The sequence below is a fragment of the Dermacentor silvarum genome, chromosome 1 (assembly GCF_013339745.2).
Source record: "Dermacentor silvarum isolate Dsil-2018 chromosome 1, BIME_Dsil_1.4, whole genome shotgun sequence".
Taxonomy (NCBI): Eukaryota; Metazoa; Arthropoda; class Arachnida; order Ixodida; family Ixodidae; genus Dermacentor; species Dermacentor silvarum.
The window spans coordinates 79,547,812-79,572,256 of NC_051154.1; the positions used below are offsets into that span (position 1 = coordinate 79,547,812).

A 24,445-nucleotide genomic window follows, 5' to 3' on the forward strand; every position below is an offset into this window, starting at 1 on the left:
GATTCAGGCCACATTTAAGCCATTTGCCGCGCTGCCTCACCCCAGCGTTTTGACAGCGAGTTTCCGCGGTCATCGAGTGAGATATGTTCATGTTTGCTTGTGCATGCGTGCCATCATTCTTGTTAATTTACTTGTTATGCCTATGTTTACAAGTTTATACAACTGATAAAACTACTATCCTTACGTCTTATAGCTGTCCACTAATTTTCTATGGCAATAAATGCTTCGACTTTCGGGCAAAACTGCATTTTTTTTAACTATATGCTCATCTATGCATTGAAGCACAAAAGCAACCGGAACGCCCACCTACTTCGTCCTACACTTAAGGAAATATCTCAAAATTGGTGCATCCTGGAAATTAAATTCAAGTGGATGTGCCTTTCAAACTCGGTGGCTACAATTCGTAAATTGCAATATGCGCCGCAAAGTAATAATTAGGACGTTAATTAGCACGTGTTTGTTAATTAGTTCAAAATGCGTTTCGATTTCACGTGCAAGTATTGTCCGGACAGCCTCTGAACAATCCAGCTCAAGGACTAGAATTATCATATCTGCTACAGGCGATTTTTAAAACTTCCATAAATGTTAAAAATGATCACCCCATATACTAGCCACCGTCTGCTGGGCGGCAGACGGTGGCGCGCAGCCGACAACGAGCAGACGACGAGGGGAGCAGCGGAATGTACGCAGTGCCTACTCGTGATATTGGTTGTCGACTACAAAAAATTTTTTTTCGCTTCAAACAAAATTTACTTGAATAAAAATTTCTAATTCACAAGCTAAAAGGTCAGTCCGCGTATTGAGCTCTCCGACATATTTTTATCTAGAGGGCCTTAAGGTTTAAAGGTGGCCTGAATCTCGCAAAAAATGAATTTATTGCCAACTTTGGAGGTGTATTTCTCAAAAAATGTATGCCTTAAGAATTTCGAATAATCTTTAGCATACACTATAGCAACATGCAAAAAGGAAGAAAAAATATTGTAGCTGAAAAACTTGTGCAGTTTATGCGAAAAAATTTCTGAAAACGCAACATTTCTTGCTTTTTTACTGAGCCAAACAAACACGATAAATTCTAAAATGCATTCAGTTATCACATTACATGAAAGAAGGATGCCCCTAGAATGCTCTAAAATAATATTTGTTATTACACCTAGTTTCAGACTTGAATAAAAAATTTGCCTCCAACCAACTATTGCTTCTCTGTGGAAACTTCACAGAGCGCTCACGTGATCAAAAAATTTTTTTCGACGAAAATACTTTGGTGAAACCTAATTCACACAATAGCCATCCAGCCCAATTTTTTTCAAAAAAATCAACGATGGTCGCTTTTTGAGCTGGGACGTTTCGCATGGAATGACCCTATGCTGAAGTAACAAAATAAAGTTGTTTCCTCCTCCTTCTGCGCATTGTTGAAAACAGACCCCACTGGTAACGGTAAAGTTGAATGTTTTGGTTGAGTGAACTTTGCAAGTGTACGATGCTCACACATTTAGAGGAATACATGAAGTATGTTTTAACAAGAAACAAAAGTGGAAATAACTTTTTCCCTTGCCAGAGGTCTCATTTCTTTTTTTACTGATAGCTCAATTCATAATTTATCGGATCCTTTGATCAGCTTCTATATGGATGCAATGAGCACTTGCTAGCCTAACATGTATGTACCAACCTGGTGGAAAGTGATACCAGTTCCGAGTCTGCTGGAAAACAAGCGCATATGACTGAGCAGGCGTGCAGCGGCATCACATTCTACTGGAACTACAGTATTTTAGCATAGCACAATTCACACTGGCAATCTGCATTCGCATATGAGGCTCCTATGAACTGCAAACCACAGTATACTAAAACATTCCACTAGGGCACTTTTAGCACAGCATGAGCGACTACTACCAAAGCAGCTATCGCAGTCCGCAGCAGCAAAGTGCCTTTTGAATTTAAATTCAGGGGTTTTACATGCCAAAACCACGATTTGATTACGAGACACGCCGTAGTGGGGGACTCCGGATTAATTTTGACCACCAGGAGATCTTTAACGTGCCCCCAATGGACAGTCATTTTTTCATTTCGCCCCCATCAAAATGTGGCCACCGTGGCCGGGATTTGATCCCGCAACCTCATGCTTAGCAGCGCAACAACATAGCTGCTGAGCCACCACGGCTAGTAAGCCGTGGTGGCTCAGCGGCTATGCTGTTGCGCTGAGGTGCCACAAAAGGCTCTAAGTGCCTTTTGTGGCACCTTATGTCGAGATTAATTTTTTGCAAAAAAAAAAAAAAGCAATAATGATCCGCACTCTAAAAAAAAAAAGTTTAGACCCTTTGGGACATATCTTGTCTGCAAACAACAATCGCCATCTGTCTTGCTCGCGTTTCATTTCTTGAAAACTTGGCACTCGCTACTATCCTGTCAAGAATGCTGTGTCACTGATTATGCGCATGCCGTTAATGACCTGGAAGTACTGAGCATGCGCTGTTGAAGAAAGGAAAGGCATGCAAGATATATGACGATTATAAATGACATATATATATATATACATATATATATGTATGATTTATGTATATAATATGACTATATATGACAAGATAATCTGCAAAGGGCATGAACTCTTCTTAGAGTACATTTCCAAATATTAATAATCAAAGCCAACTGCAACAAAATATAAATTCGACTAAATTGGTTATAAATGAGTAGCATATACTATTAAAGCAATCGTGGCAAAGCAGCAGGGCTGGTAGTTGCCTAATTTTCTTATTAACAGCCTTTAAATCGCACCTTAGCAAACTTATGCACCCGCATCGTTGACAAGGGTAATGTCAATGAGTTCTTTTCTAAATATCAAATAGAACTGGAGAAGCAGCATTTTCTTTTGTCTTATAATGAAATACAATTATCTTTTTATTACAAGTGGTTGAGTACTAGTGACAGAATTATAATGAGGAGTGCCTTCGTTATTGGGCTAGTACTTGAATGTCCTGAGGGAGTCTCTAATCATGTCCTGCACTTACCTCAATTTCTCGATTAATAAAGCCCTGTTCACGATAATATTGGCGCCTTAGATGTTCTCGAGCACTAATCTATCACTTTAGCTTGACTTAATATTTGCCTTTGGTGTCCCTTTAAAGAGACTGACAAATGGCCAGAATGTGTTGCGAGACGTTGATGGAAATGAAAGGACCATGATTTATAACGATAGAATACAGCACGCTGATCGCAATTTAAGACGGAATTATAAGTTTAATTCGCAAAGAAAGTCTCAAAAACTAGTAAGTGGCACGGCATGGCGGTGAAATCTTCGTACTCTGGATGTAGTATATGAGATTACTGTACAAAAGTCGGCTGTTATTTTAAGTACAGCATACTTATTGCTTAAAATTGCAGTTCGTACATTATTAGACACTCGTGCTTTATTCTATGTGTATTACGATGCACAGAAAGTCCACGTGAATGAGCAGCACACATGCCCAATAATGCACGGTGGCACACATACTGTTGTATGCACGCGAGTTGGCGAGTAAGTACCCAGAGTTGTGTGGTCTCCCTGTGATACAAAATGCCATCGACTAGTTGTGCCATAAATGCGTGCCAGCACAATATTAGCACATGTGTGGCTATAGCAACACGAACTACATATCAGGTGTAAAAGTGTTGTTTCACTTTCAAGAACTTAACTTTGGCTTGGCTAAAAAACACACTTGACTGTTAATGACCAAAGCAGTTGGACAGGAAATCACGAAAACATATAGCTATTATTGCAGAAATAATTTAACACTTCGGCAAACATGAATCGCAGGAACATCGGCTTGATAAACAACATACTACTTTCTCACAGCTACGGCTGCACTTGTCTGCCTCCCATCAATGCCGGTGTATAATCGCTATCACGCTCACCTATCAGTGTTTTCAGCATGCTTCCAGTGAACTTATACATCCTCACTGTAGATTGAAATATTCTGATAAAAAATACTCCACAGTGTTTTCTACGTTACCACTTCATGATTAGACACTCTGACCGGTAAGCTTTCCACTACACTAAAAAAATTTTTTTTTAAATGGGTACCATAAAAATTGGTTGTCAGTCTCTTTAAAAGCATCTTTGTGTCAATGCACAATGCTTGAAATAATGCAAGAATTATGCGGATCCCACACGCTTTGGGAATCGGCTTAAGCGAGGCTATCTTTGGTGTCTGTGAGGCATGCTGTTCTTGCTTAGTGCTCATTTGCAAGTATAGACACCAGGATGAAGTTGGACATGTCTTCACTGGAAAATGCCTCACTCAATGTAACCTTGAAATGTTCACAGACATCACAGACGTCCGAAGAAATCGCGAGTCAATCACGCACACTTCACAATGAACTGAACTCGTCCTGCATGAAGAGTTTCTTGAAGTACTTGTCTTCATCTGTAGACGAAACGATCCCATTACGCTGCTGTCTCATCATTGTATCAATGCTGCCTGACTTTGCATTTACAAGCAAGTGTACAGTCGCATTCCATTTTTCACTGCACATCGACGTTGCCCCACTTTGTGCTTCTAGGTGAAATGTTCACCATATTCCTCGACACTGATGGCCGCAACGCAATGCTGCTCCACTTCTCATTTGTGATCCTAAATGTGCCCACATTCTAAATCACACTTTACTGCGTATTGAAGATGTTTATAATCCGCTCAACACTTCTTCAGAGTCTTCTCCTCTGCACTCGATACATGCTTCACCCCTATTTTCTTTGTGTTGGAGCTCGTATCTCGGCTCGGAGGTACAAACTCTTTTCTTTTTAGCACTTTTTTGAGAACCTAATTGGAGAACCATGGTGTACACTCCGAATTAAACTTTTTTTGGAAACAATTAGACGAGTGTGAAATCGTGTTACAGGTCTTTTAAAACGTAGCCCACTAGAGTCAAACGTCTATGGCTTTGAAGACAAACCCCCCCCAATAAACCTTAACCTGCATATTTACTTCACATTGTGAGAGCAGCTTACATTCAAAATGTAATAAAATACCAAACCCTTTCTTAACAAAAAGAGAACAAGAGCTTCAAATCATTGTACATTGCAAAAAGTTTAGTAAGAATTGGAAGATGATGGCTATTTCAAACAATTTTGCACATAGATTTTGTTCATAAAAAAGTTTACGAAAAAGTATATGCAACCACATGTCCTCATTAAAATGCCTTGCATTTAGGCGCCCTACCCAAAATGTCTAGATCCTGTCCTCATGAGGAAGCTGCACTCTCTTAAGGATCATGTTATACTGCTTCCTAATAAGGTGCCCCAGTGCTATATGCAGGACAAAGACAATCTAAATGGTCTGACTGCATGCCTTATTCACCAGGACACAGCATCAGTAGTTCGCGCTTCCAAGCTTTGCACATCTACAGAAATTTCTATTACTTTTCGAGATATAACCATACAGTGCTGTCTGCCAGGCACTCACATGAGGCTATCAATAGATCTGAGCTCTAAAACATTTTTTTACTTCATAGTTATGGTGCATTACTTTAGAAGTTAACCTCAATAAGGGTAGCCTTTCCCTTCCTCCCATCTCTTTCTCTTTCAATAAGGTAGCACTATATGCATTTTAAACTAGAAATGTGCAATAAAACTGTGCAAACGTTTGTCATCCAACTGCTTTGGTAATATATTATCAAAGCAAAGCAGTTAAGCGACCATTTTATTAAGACAGGTACAGAAGTTCTTTGTCATGCAGGACAGTCCCAATAGAATAGCTATGCTGTTTTTTGCTTAATAAAACTTACTTGAAAGTTAGCACTTGTTCTTGTATACCCTGCTGTCCCTATCTTATTCTTCTGCTTCTTGCCACCTCCCATGCCTTCGAAATTCCTGTATCTGTTCCAACATACATTTACTTATTCTTTCTACTTTGCTTATTAAACCAGCCTTAAAGGGACACTAAAGGAAAATACTAAGTCGACGTGGACTGTTTAAATACCTTTCCAGAAACCTCAAAACGCTTGTCTCATGCAAAGAAAAGACTTAGTTTACGAAAAAATTGGATCTGAAGGGTCCAAATAATTTTATTGCAATTCAAATCACCCGCCACGCCAATTGAGGAGTTGTGACGTTGCATACGCCATTTTCTGCCGTTGGTGAGTGTAACGGCGCCCGACAGATGGTGGTACGGTGCGCCGCTGCAGCTGATTTTGGTAAAGTGGCGTAGACCGTTCGGGCATTCCGCGACGTCGCGTGGAAGTGGAATTCTCTGCTACTTGCAGTTAGTGCGAGGTTCGCGAGCCAGAAAAACAAGTGCAACACTACACGTTAACAGAAAAACTGAAACGCGAAAGTGCGGGCGGCGCAGAGTCGAGCGAACACGAAACATTTTGACCGCCCGCGTTGTTGTCAACGGTGTAATGTCAGTTAGTTCTTTTTTGTAAAAATGTAATACAACTGGTGAAGTAGTATTTTCTTTCTTCTTATAATACAGTACAATGATGTTTTCATAACGAGTGGTTCAGTACTAGTGACAGAATTTAAATGAGGAGTGCCTTCGTCATCGGGCGAGTACTTGAATGTCCCGGGGGAGTCGCTAATCATGTCCTGCATTTACCTTAATTTCTCTATTACTAAGGCTCTGCTCGCGATAATATTGACGCTTTAGAGATACTCGTGCACTAATGCATCACTTTAGCTTGACTTAGTATTTGCCTTTAGTGTCCCTTTAAGTCAGCTCTTCATTGTGTCTGCTTATGGCCGACCCATCTACTCCACTGTTTCCCTTTATTCCAACTAATGTATGAAGTGGCCAAAGTATGTTCCTTGCTAGTGACACATGGCATGCTATGGGGCTTCAGAAAATTCAAAATGCTGTCACAATGAATGTTACTGTGGTTAGCCTCCAAGGAAATATTAAACATGCAGCTGCATCCTTCACCTTTCCTTAACAGTAGCTGATACAGTAACTGAGAGAAACACACATTTGACACTACAGAGAAGACAGGAAACTATGAAGCCCTCCACTGCTGGTTCTTCGTGTGTCCTCTTCAATAAGAACACGCTTCAGCAAACTCCTGTTGCGTTTTACAGAGGCACATTCCTTTAGAGTATCAGATACTGTGCATTTTTCTTCTTTCTTCTTCTTTACAAGCACGTGAATAGGGCTTGAAGTGGGTCTCTTTGTGCTGAAAGAGGGGCAGGGACAGTTAATGACAGTTCCTTGATTAACTTGACTGTACAAGCAGCAGACTCTGGCGGTGCTAAGCCCAATTTTAATTCCTTCGGCAGCAGTGATTTGTGATCAAGTATTAATAAAGGCATGGCATAGCATCACCATCCTACATAATGTTATAATTGAAATGGAACAACAAGCCCATTGGTGCCAAATCATGCCTTCCTGCACGCTGCCAATACGCTGCTTGTGTAGCCATGAGCAGGTGTCATGCATAAAAACAAAGGCTGCACTAATTCATCAGTGGTCATTTCACAAGTTGAAATAAAGAAGTGTGTGATTCCAATCATATGTCAGTTCTGAAACAAGGCCAGTTCCTGTAAGACCTATTTCCTTTAGTACAGGAGAATAATGAATGCTTATGTGAAACTTTTTACTATTAGGTTATTCTTACAGAAATGAGTATGGTGGGTTAAACAACATAGAGTATCACATTCATAAAGTCACATCAACATGTTCCTAAACATACAGCAGACATCCATTAATCCAACTCCGGTAATTCGATTTTTCGCTTAATTTGATCCTGGCCGAAGGTTGCGGCCGGTGCCCATGCATTTCTATGGGCCCAAATTTTCTTTATTTCGATCCTAAAGTTGGTCTTCACCGCATAATTTAACTTGACCAGTCAGCACGCACGCACCTGACCCGTATGGTGACCCCAACAGCGACCCCTTTCATAGCAGCATCTGTCTCGGCGAGGCGTAGGGGACAGTGAATGCGGTGAACATGTCAAAATCTCCTCTCCAAAATGCCTATTTTCGGCCTGTCTTAGGATGATTTTCAAGTAATAACCATGGTTCACAATGTCTGATTAGAGTATTTCCCCGATTATAACAGGAACCCTTTTTTTTTCCAAGAAAATTGGGCCGGGTGCAATCGGACACAATGCCAAAACCACCTTGGCAGCTTTTGTATGCTTTACAGCACAACATGGATGTACTGCGGCGAAGCTGACTCTAGGAAACCGGCAGCCATAGTGCAACACGTATTAGACCCTTGCCCATTTTTCTTGCTAAAAAATCGGCTGTGTGTTAGATTTCTACTTTTTAGGAGCTTTATGGCCATTTGTTAGTTTTCTACTTTGGACACATAGAAAGTGGATGCTCATTTGATTCGGGGGCGTGTTAGAAATGGGAATATACAAATCGGCAGCGTGTTCTGGCAGTTTTCTGCACCTTGTTTAATTTGACCCGTTGGATAATTCGGTCAATTTCGTCAGTCCCGTCAGGGTCGAATTAACAGAAGTCGACTGTAGTAGGAAAAACAATGCTTGCAAGACAAGTATTTACAATTACCTCTTTGTAGCAATTGCTTTGTTGCAGAACAGGCTTGAATTAGCCTTTGATGGGTGGTTCTTCAAAAGTTTTGGACATGACTGCTCCTGCTTTTTGCCACACACTTTGCACAGGTACACCTTCGAGGTAAACAGACATGAATGCAATTAGATGCTGGGCACGCGGAACGCACAAGCTTCTGCCACTTTACACTGGTAGCAGTGCCCACTAAACATGATATGAGGAGCCAACACTGTATGGTGGCATGTCCTCACCGGCTTGGCAACAGGCCAACTTGCTTTTCCTACATGTTTCCAGCAAGACATAGATGACCACTTGGCAGCAAATTTCAAGCATGCCTGCCAGCAACTATTTGTAGGCCGCACCAACAGTGCACAGTTGACGGTCACTGAGAGCCTTAAAATGTGTCCCTACACAACAAGGAGCACTCGAACATAGTGATTTTCTTTTCTTCTGCTTTTGTTTTCATCTTGCTTGGGCTAGCCTACGTATATAAGGGTGCTTTCCAAGCAACAAACAATATGTCTGCTAATCAGCATACTGTCCTGTCCTTTTATTTCTCATCACACCATCTTAGTGTTGCTGCTTCTAGGTGACATATATACCCGTGCCATACGGGCACAGAAAATGGCATTCAGTAGTTAAGGCCTGAAGTTCCCGAGTGAAAATTTTTTCGGCGGAGCTGCCACCACATCCAAATTTAATGACATTTCACCCGATGATGTCAATAACAGTGTCTTCTAAAGAGCCTGAATGTGGTCAACATTTTACAAGATTTAGTCTTTAGCAAAATAGTGTCACATGCATACAGTAGTGATCTTGTTACTGCCTCACAAAGTGGCAATGTTACACATATGAGGTGCAACCAGGGTTCCCTCTAAAGTGCACTGATCTGCGTACACTGCCTTCCTTCCAGATTGCTGTGCCAGCTATTCCCCTGTGCAATAGGACGACTGCCCATGTGCCTCCCCCATCCACTTGAATGAGAAGCACTTGCACATGTTGATGCTATTAATTTTATGTGCCAAGTCATATGCTGGGGTTGTTGATTTAGAAAAAAAAGATTCACAATTACAGGAGTTCGGATAACGACAGAAGAGAAAAACTGCAAGGATGACAGCAGGTCCGGTTAAAGAAATTTGGAGCGGTCTCCAGAGTGTGGCCCTTTTTCTCCCTTTTGATAGTCCCCTGGTGCTCTGCTGAAATCTTCACTGTTGTAAATAAGTTTCTTTAATAATTAGCTACCACTACTGTTTGGTAAGTGGAAAGAATGAATGCATGCTTACATATTCAAAGGCACATGACATTGGAAATGGCATGGGAGTGTGATACACATGCACGTAAATGCAACCCAGCACCCAAACGCTACCTTGACACAGTAGCTAAGGCAATGTGTTATACTGCACACTGATCAGGAAAGCTGTAGGGAACACTGAGTGCAACATTGAGCAAAGAAAAGAAGCAGTAACAAATCTGTTGACCATGCTTTCATTTGACAACAGCAAAACTCAGATAAAGGTACAAGAGAGGAAATTCATACAGAAGACAACTAATCTCAGCACTGACCAGCATTGTTGTAGCACACTTGAAACGCTTCAGTAGTTTCTTCTGCCTCGAGCTGAGTAGCCATGGCCGGTGCTGTTCCTTGGCAAGTAGCTTCCTAATGCTCCGTCGCAACACCGGTCTGGGCTTTGTCCGAATTTTAACACTGGATGGGTCCCAAGCAATCCCACAACTCTCACACTTCGTCAAAAGGCTTTTCTCACTCACACCTAGGTGAAAAGCAGGGTGTCGTGTTGTACTTCAATTAAAGAGAGAGATGGTTACAAATGCGCAACTTTCAGGAGATAAAAAAAAAAGTACTTACCTCGGCGTTCACTGCATTCCAGAAGACGATAGCTGAACGTGACAGAAAATGCAAGTATTAGGCAGTGCGCATAAACCATATGTCAAGAAGGCGAATCACACGGTGCGAACAGTAAACAGACTGAAATTTTGCAGACTTGGTCTAACACACTGCTACTCGCAGCAGTGTCCAGCGTACAGTCATCAGACAGCACCGCGGGCATTTATATGCTCCTCTTTCTCGGTGCTACCAATTAAAATGAATATCGCAGAACACCAGGTTCATATGCGTAGAGCACTCTGCATAGCCTTCCGCACAGCCGACTGCTTTGCAGGTGATAACCGTAAAGCGCTCGGACCATTCTGCTAGTTTGTGTTTTTTCTGTGTCTCCGTGTTTTCGTCGTTTAGGCGCCAACAGCATTGCTACCGTGAAATAGTGTGCCAATATTGAACTGAGAACGTCGCCTGAATGCAGTTGTATCCATGACCTGGTGATCCATTAAAGGGATCCATTAATGGTCTTTGATAGTGCGGAATGTGGTGGTGCAGGTTTTACACACCAAAGTGTAAAAATAAACCAAACGAAAGACTCGTACTTGAAAAACAACGAGGGAGACGTAAGCGACTACTTACTTACCTTATGCACCTTGTAAGCGGCAACGATATTGCACTGCATGCTTTTGCTAATTTATGAAGGTAGCTCAAAGTGGCAATTGACACTTCGTAGTTACTGTTGCTCATTTCTTTACTCTAATTAAATTATACCTGCGATTCAAGTTTCAATGACATAATGCCAGTACACCGTAATGCCAGTCAAATCAAGAGCGCAAAAGCCAGTTCATATCCGCTGATTTGTGATACTAATAGCTAGTTTCGTAACTACGAAAAGATACTAGCATCACAATATTTTAATTAAATTACTAAATAAAGCATAAAATTTGAACTGAATGCAGTAAGTTTTTCTAATTTTGCATTTTTTCAAGGCTAAATACACAAGGCCGCAATTTTAAATACGGTACTTCCGCCTTGGTATACGCCAACTTCTTTCAGTGGCGCTGTTCGCGAAGCTTGCGGTGGTGAGGAAGCGAGGATCTGCAAGTCACGAGCGCGGCGATTTTTATTGTTGATCATACGTGCTTCTCAGTGAGTCCCCAACTTCGTGTTCGCCATGGCACGCCGCTACGATTCCAGGACAACTATATTCAGTCCTGAAGGTAGGCTCTACCAAGTGGAATATGCGATGGAAGCTATCGGTCATGCCGGTACGTGCCTGGGCATTTTGGCGTCCGACGGCATCTTGCTGGCCGCCGAGCGAAGGAACACGAACAAGCTACTTGATGAAGTCTTCACTGCCGAAAAGATCTACAAGCTGCACGACGACATGGCCTGCAGCGTGGCTGGTATCACTTCAGACGCGAACGTGCTCACTAATGAACTGCGTCAGATCGCTCAGCGCTACCTCCTCCAGTACGGCGAGTCCATCCCTTGCGAGCGCCTTGTCAGCTGGCTTTGCGACCTGAAGCAAGCTTACACGCAGTATGGGGGTAAGCGCCCGTTCGGTGTCTCAATCCTGTACATGGGCTGGGACAAGCATTACGGTTACCAGCTGTACCAGTCTGACCCGAGTGGTAACTACAGCGGCTGGAAGGCGACCTGCATCGGCAATAACAGTGCTGCCGCTGTGTCCATCCTCAAGCAGGAATACAAGGACAACGAGACGACACTAAAGGATGCCCTGGCTCTGGCCATCAAAGTCCTGAGCAAGACACTCGATATGACGAAGCTCACAGCGGACAAGCTCGAGATGGCTACTCTCACTAGAGACACACAACGCAACAAGACGCGCGTCAACATCCTGCCTCTGTCTGAAGTTGAGAAGCTCATAAAGAAGCACGAAGAAGAGGAGGCCAAGCTGGAAGCTTCAAAGAAAGAAAAGGAGCGCGAGAAGCAGCAAGCCAGAAGCTAGGCGACTATCCTGCTTTATTTCGGTGCATGTTTGACACACTGCTATTAAATGGCCCAATTCTGGCGCTAACATGTAGCCTTGTGTCCGTCAAGGTCCGAGTATTTTTGTGGCTATTTCCTGTCTAGAATTGTTGCTGTACCTTTTCAGTGACGCAGCGCTTTCTGCTTAAGGCAGCAAGCGCTGTTCCATTGATACTTTTATTGATCTTGCTGGAATCGTCAGTGAAGTAGCCGAACACAATGTAGAAAGAGTGTCAGTTTCTAGTGCAACATTAAAGCATAAAGTTTTTATTATTTTTATTACTATTTTTAAAATTATTTTTAAGCCAGTAAGGCAACTTATGAGGTACCATGTTATCAAAAGAGAGCATAATATAGTGAACTGATATTACTGCGACATTAATTCAACCATGTTCTGAGGCTCAAGAAGGTGCTTTGAAGTAGCGTTTTACGTGTACCACTAAGTCAGTTTGAGATGTAACTTGACCATCGTCATTAGCAAGCCAAACTTTTAGACGAGTTAGCATGTTTGGGCAGATGAGTGCAGGGAGTTGATGGAATTCGCAGCGGTTTGCCATTGTGATGGCCAGCATCAGTGGCATCATAAGGTAGTTGGAGGGGGCATCTACAGTCCTGGATTTTGGCATGGCTGCCATTACATGTAGTTAGGCAGGCAGCCTTGAAGGTGGGACGTGGTTAGGAAGTGGCACATGCCACTTCCTAACCACATCATCAATCCTCAAAGTTGCGGAGCACTTCAGTAGCCCCTGGCTGCAATGAACAGTTTGCAACATGTTTCAATGCCTTGTTGACATGTAAGAATTTGTCTTGCACCAATACATTCTCAGATGTTCACCACTGTGAGAGTAACAGTTGTGGCATAGTTATTGTCGATTAATTTGACCTGACTTGGGACATGAAAAATTTGTTTTAATATTTTAATTAAGCAGCAACTTCTAAATTAATGGTTTCCGGGGCACCATGTCGCAGCAGGATATTCTAGACGAAGGATTTAGCAACTTCGGCTGCACTACTTTTAGGCAGAGCTTTCGTTTCGGCGTAGCGGGTGAGGTAGTTGGTAGCCATGACGATCCACTTTTATTTGGAAATACCTTATAAAAGTATCAGCACTTGCATTTGAAAGTGGGCACTGCACCTCTTGAAGCACCACTCTCTGCAGTTTAGCAAGGCTGTTGATTTCATAGCAATAAATCACGCTGCCAGTTCAAAGTCAAGCTTTCACTTCAGCTCACTCTGCCACGATCGGACAAGTTCTGTCAATGGCTTAAAATTTGTTTCAATCCTGAAAATGGAAGCGCACTTTTGCATGGGTTCCAGTCATCATTCCAGTTTTCCAGGGTATTGGCACGTTCACGTTTTTTCACCTACCCCTTGGCACTGTATGCTGAAATTTTCCCATTCTGGCTGTGTTCTGTCCGAGTGGCAGGTAGTGTGCTTGGTATGTTGGTGGCACAGTTGCCATAAAAATGAATTACCACCTTTCACCCCAATTCCATCAAATTAGAACTGTACAATATTCAACATGTTAAGTTTTAAATCGTGCTATTTTTTCCACTACAGAAAGGTGTGGAGACCTATCGGGAGTTTTGAAACAGTCAAATTTACAGATGTTGGTTGTGTATATTGTAGCGACATTGAGAACTCCGTGCTTAAGCTTATTGCGTGCAAATCTTTATTGTGCTGCAGAAATTGCACAAACATTTGGGGATTAACCACTGTGGAACACCTGTTAACTTTTTCCAGGGCCAGTCCTAAAAGCACAATAACCAATTGATTTGCATGCTGACACAATTTGTATTTTTATAGTAAGCTTCTTTATAGTAATCCACATGGCAGAGGAGGTATATGCAGTGCACTGTGCTGTGAAATCTCTAACAGTCCAGCCTTGAATGCTCAGTATTGGCACCCGCCGTGGTTGCTCAGTGGCTATGGTGTTGGGCTGATGAGCACGAGGTCGCCGGATCGAATCCCGGCCACGGCGGCCGCATTTCGATGGGGGCGAAATGCAAAAACACCCATGTGCTTAGATTTAGGTGCACGAGAAGGAACCCCAGGTGGTCCAAATTTCCGGAGTCCCCCACTACGGTGTGCCTCATAATCAGATCGTGGTTTTGGCACGTACAACCCCATAATTAAATTAATGAACAATGCTCAGTATTCGCATAATTTTTATAAAGATACCGCACCTACTTTGCAAGCAGTTGTCCTGAGGGTGAAAGTGCTAAAGTTTGTGCCATCTCTCGGAACTTGCTGGATCAAAATGGCTTGCATCCAAAATGTATACAGGTTAGCTTGGTTTGTGCAGCGAGGACAGCTGCGGTGGGGAACAGGGCACATGATAATGCATCCCTTTGTGTAAGGAGGTGCAACATAATGCAGCACACAGAAAGAAGTAAGAGTGGTGTTAGCTGGCCCTTCTGGCAAGGCGTGCTTGAAGGAAGCCATTTTGAACCAGCTGCTTCTGGAAAGTGGCACCACCTCCATTTTGGATAAGTGTGTAAGTTTTGTCATTACCAAGAGCTGGCAGCAGACATGTTTGTTTCCTGTAAAGACCACGCACACAATAAAAAAATCCTTTATTCCAACTTGAAGAAAAAGCATAGCAAAAGAGACGAGGACGAAAAGAAGACAGGTACAACAGACGGGCGCTCGTCTGTTGTACCTGTCTTCTTTTCGTCCTCGTCTCTTCTGCGCTGTTTTTCCTTCAAGTATGTTGCACCAACTTGCCCACATCAAGCTCCTGCTGCTTTATTCCAAAACTACACCTTTTCTGGCATCACCTGACATTGCCACAACACAGCAGCAGCTTGATATGTGCAGATGTTGAACTTGACAAGATTACCAAACCCGGAGAGCTACCCACTGCATTACATGGCTACAAGTTTTAAGAAATTCATCCCAAACATGCACAATGTGCCCTGCGATTTTATTTTTTTATTTTTTGTTCTTGGGGGACCACATATTCTATGCTGTCAAATATGCCATCAGACTCAACAACGTACAAAACAATAACATATAAACATAGAAATTAACGATGTACTAAGAACCTGCAAAAAGTTGAGATACAATATCCTTCTTGTTCACTTTGCCCATAGCATTGCGTGGTATTTCTTGAACAACCTTGCAGTAACACTGGAATCATGGCTGCTTCCATTCGAGCTTTGCTCCATTCACGCAACTCCTGTAGAGTTAGTTCAGCTGCCGAGTCTCGCAGAGCGACTGCGCATGCCACCTTCTCACCCCAAGTAATGTCTGGCAAGCCAACCACAACACAGTCTTGGATATCTGCAAGAATACAGTAGAAAACTTGTCAGCTGCATTCACCAAAGCAAGAAAGTCTCTGGGTGCTGGTGCCCCAGGGCGGCACCAGCTGTTGACTAGGGAAAAAGAGCACCATTGGTGAACATGTTATTGTTCAACACAAAGTGTTCTTGAGATGTACAGGGTGGCCACCCATTTGAAAATTTCTATGCAGGTATGCATGTCACTACAGGTATGGAAAATATAAAATTACAATTTCTTCAAATGTAGACATATGACATATAGTACCATGCACATAAAATTTATAGAAAGAAAAATCAGCTCTCTGATGCAGAATGATAAATACGAGCCAAATATTGTATCATTTTGGAGCATTTTTCCAAAACAGGTCAAATTTTCATTAAGGTTCATACAATAACTCCACTAAAGCCAAAGTGACAACTAATACAACTCTTTCCCAAAGTGAAGCAACTAACGGGTCCTACTAAAGTAGGACCCGGATCTCATTCATGCGATGACTATCCACCTGACATCTGCATAAGTTTTCCGCTCTCTCCATGGTCACCCATGAACCATGGGTGACCATGGAGAGAGCGTTGACCATATAGGTCAACGTTTTTTTCCCGGAAATGTTAGCCAAAATGAGCTATCGACCTATATTCATGACCAAAGAATCTCGACCCATATTCTTGGACAAAGCTTGCAAAAGTACCAAGCTAATTGAGATCCTCCATCGCACATCACCATAAACCCAGTTGGGAGATTATCCAGACTGGGTTTAAGAAATACTGCATATCCAAAGCACTCAATGGCATTGAGGACAACGTCGTTCAGGGTTCCGAGGATGCCCTACGAAGCATCTGATGAAAACGACTTCTCTGGGAGTTCCAACGAGGATGCGGCTTGTGGCATCGACTAGCGAAATTTAGGAGCGGAGCTTGCGGTAAATAAAGGTGGGTCATGTTAAAAGTTTTATGTTTTTCCAAAAAGATAAGGGTCGACCTATATTCGAATTATAATTATTTCTCGGCAAGTTCAATATATAGGGGCTGACCTATATTTGTGTTCAACCTATATTTTCAAGTTAATAGAGTCCTTGTGACTTTCCGATCTTATACAATTCACCCTGATGCTTCCACAATTTTTTTTTTGAGCTTTTTTGAAATCTCTTTCATTTGTCGACAGTTGTGAGTGGCCAGAGCGGCATTCTGCCCCAGGCGGAGTGCCGCTCTGGCCACTCACAAATGCGAAAAGCATGAAAAGGCATTAGCATCGCAATTAGGCATCGCTACAATATTGTAGCCCTGCAGTGTTGCACACAAAATGATGCAACACTGTGGGCATGTACCACCATGCCCAACACGCAATCAGTGTTCACATGATCGGTTGCTGCAATTCAGTCAGTACTGCACAATCCTCTCTCATCCGTTATATGTCCTTCCTCTCCACTGTGCATGAAAAGCATCTCCAGGTGCATCTCCAGGTGTTCTGCCACCACAGCTGTGCAAGAGGTGGCACTGAGCTGTGACCACCCGGCTGCTGCCCTTCTATCAGTTAAGACTGATCGGATATTCTTTCAAAACTATTATTTTCGTTAATTTCACATAGAAGGTTGATTACAAGAGAAAATGAATTATGACGATGTATAGGGTTTTTTGGCGGAAGGGCCAGGGGATGGCCAAAGAGCGCCAAGAAATGGTATGGAAAAGTCGATGACATGGTGAATAAAAAGTGCAAAATGTAACGAGGCTGTATAGAGGCCTAATATATTCAGTGTAAGGTGCAAAAATATACTGTGAGACGTCGGCCGATGCGATGCCTTTATTTCCGAGCAGCCGCTCGAGTCAGAGACGAAGCACCGCACAAGACAAAAGATGATGATGAGTCGTATGTACAGATGACGACGACGATATGCACAAAATGCGCTCACACTAACTTCCCCCCCTTCAGGAAAGCGGTCAGCAAGACCGCAAGCTAGAAAGGGTAGGTACGGCGAATGTAGGGTTTCAGGCGAGATACGTGAACGATTTCCGTAGTGCGGCGGCGGCGGTCAGTAGCTGAGCTGACAGGAGTGATGCGGTAGTTAACGGCCGAAGTTCTTTGCAAAACGGTGTAGGGGCCGAGATATCTGTGGAGAAATTTTTCACAGAGCCCCGGTGCGCGAACAGGTGTCCACAAAAGAACTTCGTCGCCTGGGCGGAACGAAGCAACGCGTCGCATCGCATCATAGCGAATTTTCCTTTTGTCCTGAATGGTAGCGGTGTTGGCGCGGGCGATTTCACGGCAGCAGGCGATGCGAGCAGCAAATTCTTCAGGAAGAGATGCAGATGGAGCAAGGTGCTGAAAGGAGCGTAGTGTCCAAGACGAAAGACGACGCACGACCGTACACAGGGAAGAAGGGACTGTAATTGGTTGTACGTTGGACGGCAGTATTATACGCAAACGTCACGAAAGGTAGAATGGTGTCCCAGTTGGTGTGAGCGGGTCAAACATACATTGACATCATGTCGGACAAAGTTAGATGAAAACCCTCTGTAAGACCATTTGTTTGCGGATGGTATGCTGATGTGGTCTTATGGGTGGTGTCAGAGGCCTGGAGGACTTCACGAAGCACATGCGAAAGGAACATCTTGCCACGGTTACTCAGGAGGACACGAGGTGTGCCGTGGCGCAAAACGATAGCGTGCACGAAAAACTCGGCGACTTCGGAGGCAGTACCAGAGCGAAGAGCAGCTGTCTCAGCGTACCGCGTGAGATGAGCCACTGCGGTAACGATCCAGCGGTGACTAGCGGGCGTGAGTGGGAGGGGTCCGTACAAGTCTATGCCCACAATTTCGAAGGGGGTGCACGGGCATGGTAGAGCCTGCAGAGGATCGGCTGGAAGGGATGTCGAGCGTTTTCTGTGTTGGCATGACGCGCAGGAGCTAACGTATTTGGCGACAGAGATAGAAAGACCCGGCCAGAAACAACGCGTTTTGATGCGGTCGTAGGTCTTAAGAAAGCCCAAGTGGCCAGCCGTCGCGTCGCCGTGAAATGCTTCTAATATTTGGAGTCGAAGTGAGCGAGGTATGACTGGTACCCACCGGTTACTGGAAGGATGGTAGATTAATCGAAATAACGCTCCACCCTGAAGCTTAAAACGTGAAAGTTGTCGTCTTAAGCGGCTGTTGGGGGGTCGTGCCAAGCCAGTAAGTCGGTCGATCAGCGTTCGGCAGTATGGGTCAGTACGCTGGAGTGAGACGAGGTCAGTAGACGGAAGAAAGTCAACTGAGGCAACCACCTGTCCTGGGCATACTGGACGTGTGCTGAGACGTGTGGCTAGATGGTGACGTGCAGACCGAAGGTGAAGCATGGGCGTTTGGAGACAGTGGGCAGCGTGACAAAGCGTCGGCATCCTGATGTTGTTTGCCGGACCTATACGTGACAGTGAAGTCATATTCCTGCAAGCGCAATACCCAACGGCCGAGGCGTCCAGACAAGTTTTTCAGGGACGACAACCAACAGAGAGCATGATGGTCGGTCACAATTGTGAAATGGCGGCCGTAGAGATAGGGTCGAAATTTTTGTATTGACCACACGATGGCGAGGCATTCCTGTTCTGTAATTGTGTAGTTGCGCTCAGCAGGAGAAAGAGTACGACTTGCATAAGCCACGACTTGCTCTTCAGACTTCTCATTCCGCTGCAGCAGGACAGCGCCAATTCCATGCCCACTGGCATCAGTGTGTAGAATAACCGGGGCGGTTGCATTGAAATGACGGAGCACGGGCCCTGACGTGAGAAGTCGTTTGAGGGTCGGGAAGGCGGCTTCACAGTCGTCCGACCACACAAAGGACGCGCTCGAAGTCAGAAGTTTGTAGAGGAGCGGCGATGGTGGCGAAGTCACGGACAAAGCGGCGGAAGTAGGATGCGAGTCCTAGAAAGCTGCGGAGTTCTTTAAGTGTGGTTGGTGGCGGAAATTGCAGCACTGCAGCGATTTTATCGGGATCAGGCTGGATGCCATGCTTACTGACGACGTGGCCCAATACTTTAATGCTTCGGCTTGCAAAGTGGCACTTTTTAGTATTGAGTTGGAGACCAGCCTTTGCTAGACACGTCAGAACTTGGTCTAGACGTTGTAGGTGCTGGGAGAAACTCGACGAAAAGATGACAATGTCGTCCAAGTAACAAAGGCATGTCTTCCATTTTAAGCTACGGAGTACTGTATCTATCATACGTTCAAACGTAGCTGGCGCATTGCACAGTCCAAAAGGCATCACGTTAAACTCGAAAAGGCCATCAGGTGTAGCAAACGCAGTATTTTCTTTATCTTGCTCATGCATTGGAATCTGCCAATATCCGGAGCGCAAGTCAAGGCTCGAGAAATACTCAGCACCTTGTAAGGTATCCAAAGCATCGTCAATACGAGGCATTGGATAAACATCCTTGCGGGTAATTTTGTTTAGCGCCCTATAATCGATGCAAAAGCGCACAGAACCATCCTTTCTTTAACAAGCATAACAGGAGAAGACCAAGGGCTTGCTGAAGGCCTTATAATGTTGCGTGTCAGCATGTCGTTCACTTGTTCTTCTATAACTTTTCGCTCCGAAGGTGACACACGGTACGGGCGACGGCGAATGATGCGAGAGCCGTCTGTTTCAATTCGATGAGTAGTTACAGAGGTCCGACCCAGGCCTCGCGAAGAAATGTCAAAACAAGCTTCATGCTTCATTAAAATGGTGAGGAGTGCATCCGTCTGGGCCGGATTGAGATCTGCACTCAAGGTGACCTTAACAGCACTAGTGTGGCCTTCTGCGGGCGTACAATGCGCGGAAGATGTGGCAGGCGAAACACTGACGACACATACCGGCGCAGCGTCGGCGAGCTTGGCGACAGTAGACCCTTTCGGCAGTAGTAGTGGCTCAGAAGTCGTATTAAAGGCTGTGAGGTTGGCATAGCCACTCGAGAACCGGACCAAGCAAGAAGCGATGGCCAGTCCTTGAGAAATGCAGCGCTGAAAAGGTACAACCAATGCGTCTCCGTCGACAATGTCTGTTGACTCAAGGATAAGAACACGTTCTTCGTCTGGTTGGATAATAAAATCCGCTGCTGCAATGAGGTTGGGACACGGGGAATCGGAAACGGGATAAGTCTCGGTGTCACTGATGTGGATGCTTGGGTCGCCGCACGAAATTAGTGCAGAAGCAGCGGACAGGAAGTCCCATCCTAATATCATCCGATGAGCGCACGTCGAAAGCACCGCAAGTTGCACATGATGACGAATACCGTCTATCAGAACGCGAGCTGTGCACTGTCCGGTAGGAAAAATGGGAACGTCATTGGCGCCACATAGGACTGGACCAACATGCGGCGTTTGCACTTTTCGCAGACGGAAGCACAGTTCACGATGTATAACAGAAAGAGCGGCTCCAGTATCTACAAGGGCGTTGACGGAAACACCTTCCACACGACGGGTTGGTTTCTGCCATCACCGTGGTAGGCGAGAGCAAACGACGATTGGATCGGAGCTCCAGGGGAATCGGGAAAGTAAGAGGACGTGGGAATCGAAGCACTCTCCACCACTTGTGAGACGTCGGCCGATGCAACGCCTTTACTTCCGAGCAGCCGCCCGAGTCAGAGACGAAGCACCGCACGAGACAAAAGATGATGATGAGTCGTATGTACAAATGACGATGACGATATGCACAAATAGCGCTCACACAAGATGATGAGTTGTATGTACAGATGACGACGACAATATGCACAAAATGCGCTCACAATACATGTACAGTGTAGACCGTTTATAACGTAAGTCGCCGGAGTCGCAAATATCCGCACTATACGCAGTATAACCAAAACAACTATTTTATTGCGATAATGGACACTCCAGGCACATTTCTGCTATCGCTGTCACCGTGCTCTAGGTTCCGTATTCGCTTGCTAAATAAATTCACAAGCACGGTGTCACGCACGCACAAGCAAACATGAACCCATCTCGCTCGTTGACTGCGGAAACAAACTGTCAAAACGCTCGAGTGACGAAGCGCGGCGAGCGAATTGACCTTCGTGCTATCATGCCTCTCGCTTCAACGCGACCAATAAGCGGCGAAAACACGGCCCGAGGCGGACTTTCCCCATCGCAGATTGCTTTCAAGATAGGGCCAAGGCGATCATATCGCGGAAACGGATCGTCGTAGATTACGTCCTGCTTCGGTCCACTGAAACCGTTCCGCATTGCTTTGCTGGCGAAAATCCGCTCCTGTTTGCGCCAGTCCCGAACGCAAGCTTCGGATTCTCGGAACGCCCGTGATGCGGCCCGATTTCCGTCCGTCTCCGCACACATGATCACTTTCCTTTTAAATGCAGCATCATGATGAACTCAGTACTTGATGCAGAGAACGTGAAGACAGACATTAGACTATTGCCTAAGTACGAGTACTGCAGCACATGGAAGGAAGGTACGGTAGCTAGGCTCGACGCGCGTGCGAGGCGGTCATTTTGAAATGCCGACGGCTATATGGTAACGCAGATTTAGGGTAGTACTCAATTCTAACGCGCACGCAATTTTTTTACCTGTTTTATCGGAAAAAAGTGTGCGTTAGATTCGAGTAAATACGGTATACGTTAGATTTGTGGCTTGAGGGGAGCGTTTGCCGTCTAGGTTGACTGCAGAACTTCCAGGCAGCCACACTGTAACTGGTATTTCGCGTCCCGCAACTGCACTATAAGCGATATGCGTATACATAGAGTGCTATAGGAAAATTAACGGGAGTCTGAAAAGACCGTATTATATCCGGTCCTGCACTATAAGCGGTTACATTATAAGTGGTCTATACTGTATTAAAAAAAATGCTAATAACGAGTGATGAGAGCGATGACCATAAAATAAAAGCTAGAATGAAATACCATGAAAAGATGCGTCGCTTCCATTAGCACTACCGCCTCACTGAGACCCTTGGGCACAAGGGCCTGGAGGGACGTGCACTATAAAACAGTACGCCCACAGTAAATACCCTCTAGATAGAGGGAAGGCTACGAATTTCTCGGGCTAATAACAAGCAGCACAACATCATTTAGAAAGTTAAGCACTGTTTTGATTTCAAACAGAGGTTCTGGGCCAAGAAACAGTGTCGGATGTAAAAGGATATGTTGTTTGTATGCTAAAGGAAAGTGCCTTCTTCGCTCTGTTTCTGCTTCCCGGCACTCCAGTAAGACGTGGAGTACGGTCAGCCTTTCCCCACATCTGCCACATGGGGGGGGGGGGGGGTTCCGCGCCAGTTAGAAGGTATGAATGTGTACCATATGTATGTCCTATTCTAAGGCGGCAAAAGAGAACTTCAGATCGTTGTGACTTCGATAATGATGCCCAGTTGCCTAAATTGGCTTAATTACATTGAGCTTATTCAGTGTTTGTTCATCCCATAAGTGTTGGAAATAGTAGTTTCTGAGTTTTTCGCGTAAAAATGGCCTCAAGTCTGTGGCAGGAACACGTATGGACAAATTGCTAGGTTTTGTTGCTATGGTAGTTGCAATTTTATCTGCAAGCTCGTTACCCTCTATACACCTGTGCTCAGGTACCCAACATATTACAACCTGTTGATTAGAAGCATATATATTGCAGAGCAGTGAATAGAGGTCGTTTATAACAGGATTTTTCCGTTTCCGTAGCGATTTCAAAGTTTTGACGACACTTAGGGAATCTGTGAACATAATGGCCTTTGGGAGCTTTGCTTGATGTGTTTAGTAGCCGACAGTAATGAATAGGCCTCTGCCGTGAAGATACTGGTTTCAGGATGTAGAACGTCGGATTCCGAAAGCGATGGGCCAAAAGCTGCGTAAGAGACGCCGGCTTGTGATTTCGAAGCATCTGTGTAAAACTCTGGGCAGGTGTACTTCAACTGAAGCTCTCGAAAGTGCATATGTATGTGCGCATCTGGGGCATGTTTTGTTACATCTACAAATGATGTGTCGCATTCAACGATTTGCCACTGCCATGGTGATAACAGCTATACTGGAGCCATTAGGCAATGTTCGAGGATTGGGACATTTATTTCATCACACAAAGTTTTCTGACCTGCATTGAGAAAGGCTCTCTCACTGAGGGTCGATTATGGAATAGTGGAGCACATGCCACATCGTTAACATGTTTGTGGCAAGGATGTCGAGGGTTAGACTGTGCTTTGTGGAAATATGTGAAACTGCTGTACATTCTTTGTAGGTGAAGGGACCACTTATTCAATTCTACGTATAGACTCTCAATAGGGCTTGTTCTGAGCGCCTGTGGCTAGACGAATACCCAGATGGTGGACGGGATCCAGTATTTCTAGCGTGCTTGGTGCGGCTGATTGATATACCATGGCACCATCATCCAAATGTGATCGAACATGGCTCTTGTAGAGGTTCAATAGGCACTTCCCATCACTTCCCCATGTTGTATAAGAGAGAATTTTCATTAAGTTCATTGTTTTTAGGCATTTTGCCTTCAGATATTTGATGTGCGGAATGAAGGTCAATTTTGCATCAAGCACAATACCTAAAAAAAATGTCGCAGTTTCACCCGAAAGGCGAAGCATCAATTGCGATAGCAACTTAGTAGAGAGCTATACGGAGTAAGGATAGTAGTTTTATAAGCTGTATAAAGTTGGACATGCAGCAGCACCAGCAACGCGCAGAACTGTTGTCAACGCCGTCGCCGTTTTGCCCACGCACCGAAAGCGCGTGGCGTTGGTGACTGTTGCCAGGGCCTCTGGGAGCGGCTCGGAGGTTTTCGACGAGATCAGAACAAGAAACTCGACGAGCAGCGTCGGAAGTCTTTACCACCTTCTTGCCTCGCAACGTTTTTATATAAATACGCATTTGGTGCTGCAGCTAAACGTCGCCTCCCCTCCCTCCCGTCCCC

At 44.5% G+C, this 24,445-nt stretch overlaps 3 protein-coding genes across 3 annotated transcripts in view; 1 reads left to right on the top strand and 2 right to left on the bottom strand.

The window, feature by feature from the left end:
* Positions 1-5,660: 5,660 nt before the first annotated feature.
* Positions 5,661-11,168, bottom strand: LOC119431371 (UPF0711 protein C18orf21-like). The gene is made up of 5 exons (XM_037698860.2): positions 10,960-11,168; positions 10,344-10,375; positions 10,043-10,248; positions 8,477-8,595; positions 5,661-7,134 (listed from the first exon to the last, which is right to left on the bottom strand). The coding sequence occupies exons 1-5, from the start codon at positions 11,061-11,063 to the stop codon at positions 6,939-6,941; spliced, it is 657 nt and encodes a 218-aa protein (XP_037554788.1). The 5' UTR covers positions 11,064-11,168; the 3' UTR covers positions 5,661-6,938.
* Positions 11,169-11,368: 200 nt separating this feature from the next.
* On the top strand, positions 11,369-12,361 carry LOC119431390 (proteasome subunit alpha type-4). The gene has a single exon (XM_037698880.2). It carries the CDS (start codon positions 11,491-11,493, stop codon positions 12,286-12,288), a length of 798 nt encoding a protein of 265 aa, XP_037554808.1. The 5' UTR covers positions 11,369-11,490; the 3' UTR covers positions 12,289-12,361.
* A 2,854-nt stretch (positions 12,362-15,215) lies between these two features.
* LOC119431398 (malonate--CoA ligase ACSF3, mitochondrial-like) overlaps positions 15,216-24,445 on the bottom strand; it is a 37,777-nt gene continuing 28,547 nt past the window's right edge. Inside the window, 2 exon segments of the mRNA XM_037698892.2 lie at positions 15,216-15,431; positions 15,433-15,593. Of these exon segments, the coding sequence (XP_037554820.1) occupies positions 15,348-15,431; positions 15,433-15,593 (245 nt within the window). The 3' untranslated portion in view covers positions 15,216-15,347.